This window comes from Seriola dumerili, unplaced genomic scaffold, assembly GCF_002260705.1.
Source record: "Seriola dumerili isolate Sdu_G_001 unplaced genomic scaffold, Sdu_1.0 BDQW01000068.1, whole genome shotgun sequence".
Classification (NCBI taxonomy): domain Eukaryota; kingdom Metazoa; phylum Chordata; class Actinopteri; order Carangiformes; family Carangidae; genus Seriola; species Seriola dumerili.
In genome coordinates this window covers 7939518-7949225 of record NW_019174323.1, presented here as the reverse complement: position 1 = coordinate 7949225, position 9708 = coordinate 7939518, and the positions used below count along the sequence as shown (strand labels likewise).

At 42.4% G+C, this 9708-nt stretch overlaps 1 protein-coding gene across 1 annotated transcript; it reads right to left on the bottom strand.

Annotated features, from left to right (window-relative positions):
* Positions 1-366: 366 nt before the first annotated feature.
* Positions 367-9339, bottom strand: qrfpr (pyroglutamylated RFamide peptide receptor). Its single transcript, XM_022743441.1, has 6 exons — positions 8973-9339; positions 7333-7491; positions 3965-4026; positions 2645-2880; positions 875-972; positions 367-764 (listed from the first exon to the last, which is right to left on the bottom strand). Exons 1-6 carry the CDS (start codon positions 9337-9339, stop codon positions 367-369), a joined length of 1320 nt encoding a protein of 439 aa, XP_022599162.1.
* Positions 9340-9708: the final 369 nt, after the last annotated feature.

Below are 9708 nucleotides of genomic sequence, written 5' to 3'. Positions count from 1 at the left end.
GAGCAACCTGCAGATGTCAAAGACATGTCAACGGAAACGATTTCTCGATCCAGAGGTGGTGTATCACTGCTGACCGCTGTGTCCTGATAGCACCCATTGCAGTCTTCACAGGAAAACTGCCTCTTTTTTTGGAATTCCTTCGTTTCCTTCCCTGCTGTACTCCTGACCAGGATGAAAAGAAAAACACTCTCTGGCACTGCAGATATGTTTTCAAGCTGTTGGTTTTTTGTTTGAACCGCAACTGTGAGACACAAAATTTCACATCGGATACACCTACAGCTTTTACTGTCATTTGCCAGTGACTGACAGCAAACAGGAGGGTCGAGTCCAACAGCTAAACACCTTGAACTATGAGCCACTTCCTCCTCATTTGACTTGCGTGGAGCTGTTTGCAGCGAGCTCTGTTTGGATGGTGGAGATTTTTTCTCCTATTATTTCCAGGGAGCTTTCTCCATGCGACGAACTTGAAGGGCCTTTCTCTGCTGAGTGTTGCTTCGAGCTATTGCCTTCATCTGCGTCCAGGAAGGCTTCTCTGCTTTGGGGTTTGATGAACTGCACGCTCAGTTTGGGCGCCACCGCAGCACCGCCCTGCTGGTTCGGTTTTCTGATGCAGTGGGAAAGGGTGGAGACGCAGCTCTTCTTGAAGTTCTCGTTCATGAAGGCATACACTATGGGATTGTTGAAGCTGTTGAAGAACCCGATGGCCTGAACGATGGCGATGATCATGTTTACCGTGACTCCGTCATATTTGTTTTCCAGGTCATCTGGACAATTACACACAGACAGAGGGTCATAGTGAAACCGATGAACTACACAAAGACTTGAGCTATTTCCATTTCCCATTAAAATTCATATGGACTCCTGCAATACTTACAGTACTCAAACAGCATATGGACTGTGTGGAATGGTGCCCAGCAGATGGTGAATAACAGAACGATGGTGATCATCATTTTAACGGCTCTTTTCTTTTTCCTGTGGAAGGTCAAAAGAAAAAGTAAAGAAAACAGATCTGTGTCTTTTCTACTGCAGACATGGTTACTTGTTACAGCAGGAAAAGAACAGATATAACTAGCAACACTAACGATGGCATTCTTTCATTAAAGTATGCCAATGAGCTACAGCTGTGAGTCAGTAGGAAAAATATGACTCTGGCAATCACACACCTGAATGGACTGCAACCAATTTTCCCTTGTTTTACCCAATTTGGAGAGGCCAGTACCCATGTACTCCTGTTCTGAGTCCCACTGTTGGCCTGGGGAGTGAGAAAACAGCCATGTGTTTCCTCTAATATGTGTGTCAACGGCAGAAAAAAATTAAACATTGTTTTTTTTTTTTTTCTAGACAGCTCGAAACAACTCATTTTTATGTTCTTGGTGACAAGCGTTGGTTATTGTTGAGCTTATCAAATCCAATTCCCACTCTGCTTGTTGTTTCCGACAAAGAAACAACAAACCATTTGTGATTCTCCGCCTTGTTTCCCCTACTATATCTCAACCAAGCACCAAGTTACCAGACTACATTACTGGGCAATTTAACATTGTGTTAATGCAAACACAACAGCTCCTTGAAGGCTTTTACTGTGAAGCAACTTTGTGTTGCCTTAAATGCCACCATAGAGCAGTTTAATGACATAAAAAACACTGTGCTTTGAATAATAATAAAATGTTGGTTTTCCACAAAAGAGTTGAATTACCAAATTGGAAATTCTTAAAATCACATTTACTCCTTCGTCATTGAAAAATACATAATCTATGAACATGTTAAGTTTAACTTCTACACACAATATGTCTTCCAGTTTCTACATCACACTTCGGTACGTTGCATATTGAACTGTGATTGGCTTTGAAAGTAGTTGTGATGTCACTAAATCATGTTGTGTGTTTGTTTTAAAGCAGATGAATGTGACAATACAGTACATACAATAAGTACAATACACGCTGGCTGCACTGCAGGGACTGCTGTCATTAGACGTGCCTGTGATGAAATTACAGCTTTTCTGAAAAGCATCTAGACACTTCCAATTTATGTCGCCCTTTAGTGACCGACATCAACGTGGTGACATCTGTCTGTCACCTGTCCGCTCCAGAAAAACTCCAGTTCTGACCTTCAACAGCCTAAAACTACAGATGTTTACATTCAGTAGCAAAGTAAAAATGTAGCAAACACAAGGTCAAACTGGATGGATAGGTGTCCAAGCTGTCTATGTTTGAGTTTAACCGTAAAGGCAAAGATTTTTCCCTACCCTAACCATAACCTCCTTTTTCTTACCTCTTGCCTTATTACTAAATATAAACACGGGTAGGCAACAATTAAACGTTTAAGCTTATACACATTTTACATTTGTGCATTGTTACCACTTAAATATGTTTTCTAACCAACACATCTTTTGGTCGTATAGATAAAATATCTCTGAAATTCCTGCCACTGGTATTTTTGACTTGGTTGTGCATTGAACAGCAGTGGCTGTCGGTGGCAAACCAGTGAGGGATCATGCTTTTTGTTGTTGCAACTCCGACTGGTAATTCAGGGTACCTACACACAAGGGTCAGAGGACCTGCACTTAACTTTTTAGTTGTCTTACCTTGAACAGTTAAAGCAAATAAACGTTGAACAAGTACTGCTAGTACTCTGCTGTCTAACTTACCTTGAGATCTTACTGATCTCCCTGTGGTTCATGGTGTTGAGGACTGAGGAGTCGCCCACCCTCTTGCGGATCCACAACTCGATGCCAATACGCGTGTAGAGGAACAGCATGGCTGCCAAAGGGAGCAGGAAAAGGGCCACCATGATGAAGGTGGTGTACACCTGCCTGTGAGTCAGAGAGCGCCAACTCTCCTGACAGCAAACGTGGTAATGATCGTACAAGAAGTCGTACTTCACCTGGGAGAGGCGGGAAGAAAAAGCTTTAGTCCTTGAAGACCATTCAAGGCAGATAAAGTAGCTCTGAGTCTTAGACTGCTCTTTTTTGAAAAATTTATTTTTGCATATTTTATAACCATGCACAGCCTGGGCTACAGTCCTTGTCAGTGCTAACTCGTGTATTACCTCGGGGAGGACATAACACATGGGAGGGTCATGCTGTCCCCTCTACTTGCATCCACAACCAACCAGTAGTTGCTAGTATGTTGCCAATTGAGCAACTGTTTCACTTGTGTATTAAAAACCTTAATTTCTGATTGTGTTTTTGATTCAGGTGGTGAGGTGTTCAGAAATTACGACTGAACAAAAGTTCTGTGCCTTGAAAGTTACCACTTGTTCCTGTTACTGTGCTCCTTTGACATCACCTGGTTTATTCTGTATCCCCAAAACTAAGCCTTATTGCAGTGCACCAATGCCTTATTCACTGCTTATCAATTCAAAAAGAATGGCATTGACTATACCAGTGTTTTGTGACACTATACATTATTGACAGCATTTTGCTCGACTGTAGTGTATACAGAATGCAAATTAGCTGGTGAGGTAGGCTACTAAGCAGTTGTCAGCCACTCAGTGCGAGAGTCTCTTCTTTTCACTAGTTACAGTATGTGTAGTCCATGACATCCAGAAACTGTGGAAGTTTAAGGTGCATTTTAGGACAGGGTTGGAGGACTGAAAGTAAAAAATAGGATGCTGAACAGCCTTCCTGAACTTGTGTCCACTGGAATTGCTACCAGGTATCAAGGTATCTGTGTAGATGGATGGGAACATTACTCTCTGCATCACTCTGTTTCATCCAATCTGTGAATTCCCCTGTTTTCATAAATACTATATGTCAAAATACGGATTTATTTTCCTTAAGTGCTTTAAGATGCAGTCGTCTATGGTAATCACTCTCGATATTTACAGTTCTCCGCTCTTCTGAGCTGAATCGCTTTTCTAATATTGACTTGCACAACAGGAGTGTGATTTTTGCTTTTGCAGTGACAGCTGAAGGAAGCTATTGAAATTAATTTTGTGATGGGTTGCTTTGAAAAGCACCACTTACCTGTAACTGTTGCACAAACAGCATTGGTGAACCCACAATCACTGAGGCAATCCATACAAGCCCTGCAGGATGCAGAGAGGTGTGTTATACAAACAGATACAGTCTGAAAATAAAACTCTTATTAATACACGGTATACAGTTTGATAAATACAGCACCTGCCAAGTCACCAGTACATTTCTTTGATTTCAGCTTCGACAGTGTGAGACCACAATGCTCTGATTTACCACAGCATGCCACACTTCTCAAAGTTTATTCATGTAATTAAACTTAATTTCAGTGCTTTGGTCTTTTCTTACCTGATATATCAGCACTAACTAACCTTTTCACTTACCAAATACACATACATAAATGTTTTAACTCACCATCTCAGATGAAGGAACAATGATTTAGGAGCTTATATTTTTCAAACAGACAATTTGGTTTTATTTTACTCATATTTAAGTAGAGCTTGAAAGAAGTTTTAAGACCAATAATGATGTTATAGATTCAAAACAACAGTAGCACTTCATGTATTGTATAAATATATTGTAGCCTGTGCAATATTTACTGTATGTGCTGCCACTTCTTTTTGCATATCTGCCAACATATATGTTGATGACAGTGTATCTACTTAGCAGAGTCTGCAGTCGCATGTGACGTAATTCACGAGACTGTTGTGAGAGTACAGACCCTGCACCCTGATGCAGTCATTGCAATATTGGGGGGATTTTAACCATGTCAATCTCACCTCTCACCTGACTGGCTTCACTCAGTATGTTCAATGTCCCACAAGGGAAAATAAGACACGTGATCTGTTGTATGCAAATGTCAAGGAGGCCTACACAGCTTCAGCTCTACCACCACTTGGCAGATCAGATCATAATCTGGTTTTTCTTCAGCCTTCCTACAAGCCCTGTGTACTAAGGCAGGCTGCAACCACCTGCTCATTCAGGAACTGGACCCCGGAGGCCAGTGAGTCTCTAAAGGATTGTTTTGAGTGCACAGATTGGAATGTACTGTTAAAGTCTCAGGAAAATGATAAAAGCAAGGACCCTGACCTTGATAGAATGGTTGAATGTACCACGGACTACATTCATTTCTGGATGGACACTGTAATACAAGCAAGGACTATACACTGCTTTCCAAACAACTAACCCTCGATCACCAGTAACATCAAGACCCTCCTCAACCAGAAAAAGGAGGCCTTCAGGGGTGTAGACAGGGAAAGAAGCTCAGGTTTGTGCTAGATGAGCTGAAGAGGAGATTCAAGCTGCAGCACAACAACACCAGAGAGGTGTGGAAGGGGATGAGGACCATCACTGACCATCTCAGCCAGCCAGGCAACACCAGGTGATGTGGACAAGGCCAATGAGTTACACCTGTTTTACAACAGATTTGACGCAGCCTCACCTGTTCTCTGTCCCACTGCTTCAGCTGCAGCTTCTCCTACAACATCTCCTCCACAACCTGACACTGCAGCTGCAACTCCCTCCACACTGGGGTTAAGTCTCCTGTCCTTTAAAGCGGAGGAGGTGAAGGTGGACCTCAAGTGGCTACATCATGGAAAAGCAACGGGCCCGGATGGTGGGTGCCCGAGGCTGTTAAAGGACTGTGCAGCCCAGCTGGCTGAGCCTCTCTTGAGGATCTCCAATTTAAGTCTACAAACAGGGAGGGTCCCTGTCCTGTGGAAAACATCATGTCTTTTTCCGGTACCTAAAGTAGGGCGACCGGCTGAGATAAATTACTACAGTCTGGTGGCCCTCACATCACACATCATGAAGACCCTGGAGCAGCTTCTTCTCCACCTTTTGAGGCCACAGGTTAAACATGCACTAGAGGTTAAACATGCATGGGGGTGGATCCCTGCTTCACATCCTGGATTGTGGATTACCTGACAAGACGACCACAGTAGGTCAAGCTGGGTAACTGTGTCTCAGGGACAGTGATGAGCAGCACGGGTGACTGTTCTAGCTCCATTCCTGTTCACCCTGTATACGGCGGACTTTAAATACAACTCTGAGTCCTGCCATATCCAGAAATACTCAGATGACACAGCTATTGTGGCGTATATCAGGAACAGGCAGGAAGAGGAGTACAGGGATCTGATGATGGCCTTCAGTGAATGGAGTGACAAGAACTGCCTCCTTCTGAACACCTCCAAGACCAAGGAGATGGTCATTGACTTTCAGAAGTCTAGGCCCACCCTTCAGCCAGTCAACATTCAAGGGAAGGACATTGAGGTGGGTGCACACTTATAAATACCTAGGTGTGCACCTGGACAGTAAACTGGATTGGTCCCTGAACACAGATGCCATCTACCGGAAGGGGCAGAGCCGGCTCTTTTTCCTCAGGGAGCTCAGGTCAGCAGCATGTCCGACATGAACACAAAGAGACTGGAAAAACTGGTCAAAAAGGCTTGGTCTGTGCTATCTATCTATCTATCTAATAAGTACCTGCTGCTACATGAGTCAGCTGACCTTTAAGGCTTGTGATACAGTATATCCACTATAGTGGCAGATCAGGGACTCCATAGACAAAAGAATATGTTCCTTCTTAAACTAGGGAATTTAGAATTTCTACTTCTGCACTATATAAACATAACTACATGTGGTTAGATTTATGGAGGTTATTAGATTGTATATGTTGCAGTCGCAGCAGAGAGGGTTGTCGCGGAGCCATCACAGATGACTTTCAGTTCAAAACTTTCTGTCATTGTTGTCATTTGTTGTCTGCTACTGACTTTATTTTCTTTTATTTGTTAAGTTCTCTCTGCCGCTGAACGTGGTTTCTTTCTGGGAGCATAGCTTTGGCCATCGTTGTCTTTATAATCTTCAGGGCAGATTTGAGGCGGCAGTGAGTCGCTATCGGAAAGTGACGGGACAGGATGGGACAGGGATAACTGGTTAGCATGCTAACTTCAGAGGAAGAAAAGATGTGATAGAAACAAGAGTTAACATTGCAGTTGCGTTACACCACTGGAGACAGCTCATGGTGAGTAAAGGAATTAGTTTGATGCTGAACTCGGAACATTTCTTCTAGACTGATAAGTAAATAGCTGTAAGTGCTAACATTGGCTAAGTAGCAATAGCAAAATTTACAGATAGATCCTTTAATGTCTCAGGAAGTAGGAACAACCAGTTAGTTTTGGACACTTTGAGCTGGAGTTAGAAATTTTGGGCACTGTGAGCTGCCGTAGAAGGATGTTACGGGTAACTATAGGTCACAGAGGCTTGCAAAGGATCTCACCCTGAAATGTGGTGTAACTGTTAGAAATGTTACTTTTTATGAATCAGTGCAGCCTTTAACTTGTTCACAGAACAAAGGTTTCCTTGATCACACAAACACATACACTCTTACATAATGAGCCACTCTTGCAAACATGGAATACCTAGCATCTTGTATGCTCTTTTGGACGAGTATTGTCTCCTCATTTTCAGGGGAAAGACAATCCCCTGGTACCTCTCAATGGCAATGCAGGTCATTGTGAGGATGCCTGTCACTATGGCTGTAGTCTGTACAAAAGGAACTGTCTTGCAAACCAGAACCCCTGCAGGGATAAACAGAAGGATGAAACAGTGAGGTACTGAGATACAGCAGAAAACATACATATTTATTAAAGTTCACATCACTCCTATTGTTTGGTCAGAGACTGGAAAGGGAGGCAAGCTCTTCCTCATCCTTTTCATTCCCCTGCAGGGTTTAATTGAAGTGACAACACGACCATCTCTGATTATACTTGAACGCAGTGATCACACATATTTCACAGCTAATGAAGCACAGAGCTGAAACCCAGGTGAAAATGTGCACTGTAGGTAAGACCCACATGCCAGGTTGACCCTGATTCACCATGAACTAATTATGACCGTATTTTAATGGGAGCACATGCTTCAAGCTGGACTTCTATTGCTATGATACACTGACTGTCAGCCATCAGCTACACTTCTATGAAGTGCCCTTATTGGTATCAGGTGTGAACACAATTTTGCAAACTGATGAATATAATGACTTTAATAGCCATACAATTATATTCCACGTGTAGAGCAAATAATGCCCAGTTTCTGTTGACTCTCAGTGCCTTTTATGTTCTCATAGAGTGGTTGTACATTATCAGGTGTCCTTTAAAATTTTATGAAATTCAATAATACACAACAGTAACAATGCATTATACAGTGAGATACCAGCACCTCAAATAAGAGGCACAGAGAGTTTAATCAACACCCCTGACTTGCAGGTTTTTGCAGGAGTACTGCATAGAATTGCATTAGGTTATAATTGCATTTTATTGCAATATATAGTCTCCACCCTCGGCAAAGTCAGACATAAGAATCACAAACTCAGCAACCACTCCATTATTTAAAGTTTGTGCTGGCTATTGCAAAAGCTAAAAAAATCTGCTCATCAATAGATTTACTAATCTTTGTCCTGTGGATATATATTTTACACCCCACCTCCTTTCCTCACCTCAGAGTCCAGTCTTACAGTATGGAGTCTTACAGTTTTACAGTATGAACAGCTGGCAGGTTAGAACCAGGGGCAGCTCACTTTGTTCCTCTCCTGACACAGAAATGCTCTGCTTTTCTTTCTTTCTTTCCTGTACCCCCTGTGCTCAATCTGTCATTTATTTGAAGGTATTACCACCTGCTGCAGCTACCTGGGGTCTCCTTGAAAGATCATTCCTTGAAGGGATCAATGCTGTGCTTGCACTCTGGTTGACATAATTAGCTGGGTTTAATTGTCTTCACTGCTTTGTTTGTTTGGCGTTTATTGGCTTCCATTGCTTACTATGAGTAAATGACGGACTTCTTTAATTTCATAGCCTGCATCATTATTATTTAAATTATTTGCTCAGTTAAACTGATGCGCTGTGCAATTAATGCAACTATTAGACTTTCCAGATCCTGTTCTTACTTCTATCAGCAGTTGCCTTAATTTTTCTAAATTCGAATCCTTCTTCATGTCGATGATGATTGTTATTCCTGAGATGGTCTTAAAAAGTAGGAAATGTAAGTTTTCAGGTTTCAAACTCACCCCCGAACCATTCAGAAGAGATGTTCTGCAGCAAAGTAAAAGGTATGCAGAAGAAAGTGATGAGCAGGTCGCTGACCGCCAGAGAGCAAATAAAAATATCTGTCGCCGTTTGTATCGCCCGTTTCTTCACAACTATGTAGATGACCAAACTATTTCCAGCCAGAGCCAGGACGAAAATAACCACGTACATGATCACGAAGGTGGTCTTAGCGCTGTACGGCAACTCGGGGATGTAGACGAGCGGCTGGATGTTGTAAGTGTTGATGAACTCCTGGCGGCTCAGGTTGTAGAGCTGGAGCATCTCCTGAAGCACTTCAGGAGTTATTTTAGCGGTCCCCTGCCCCGAATCTGTCGAAGCTGCTGCCATCCTGATACGTGTCTTCAAACCTCAGACGAACTTATTCGCACGCAGAAGTAAAACAAAACAAACAAACAAAAAAAAAAAACACTGGAGGTTTAAAGCTGAAACCTTCTCGTTCACCCACAAGTGCCGCTCTGCTTCCTTCATCCAGCAAAACCTGCTGCTGTCGCTGCTGCAGCTGTTGCTCCTTGTGTCTGAGCGTAGTGTGTGAGCGTGTGTGAGTGTGTGTGTGTAGACCATATATGGACAGTAATGATATGATGACTTATAGAGGGACGTTTTAAATCTATTTATATTTGATAGCCTATAGAGGAAACACAAAAACAAAATACACATTATGTAAATCATTATACAATACCTTGTTATTGCAATTTA

Coding starts and splice junctions, on each gene's coding strand:
- qrfpr (XM_022743441.1), bottom strand. CDS start 9,339: ATGGCAGCAGCTTCGACAGATTCGGGGCAGGGGACCGCTAAAATAACT. Junction 2,881..3,964: donor TGTTTGTGCAACAGTTACAG/GTAAGTGGTGCT, acceptor CGCCTCTCCCAG/GTGAAGTACGACTTCTTGTA. Junction 973..2,644: donor GAGATCAGTAAGATCTCAAG/GTAAGTTAGACA, acceptor GACCTTCCACAG/GAAAAAGAAAAGAGCCGTTA.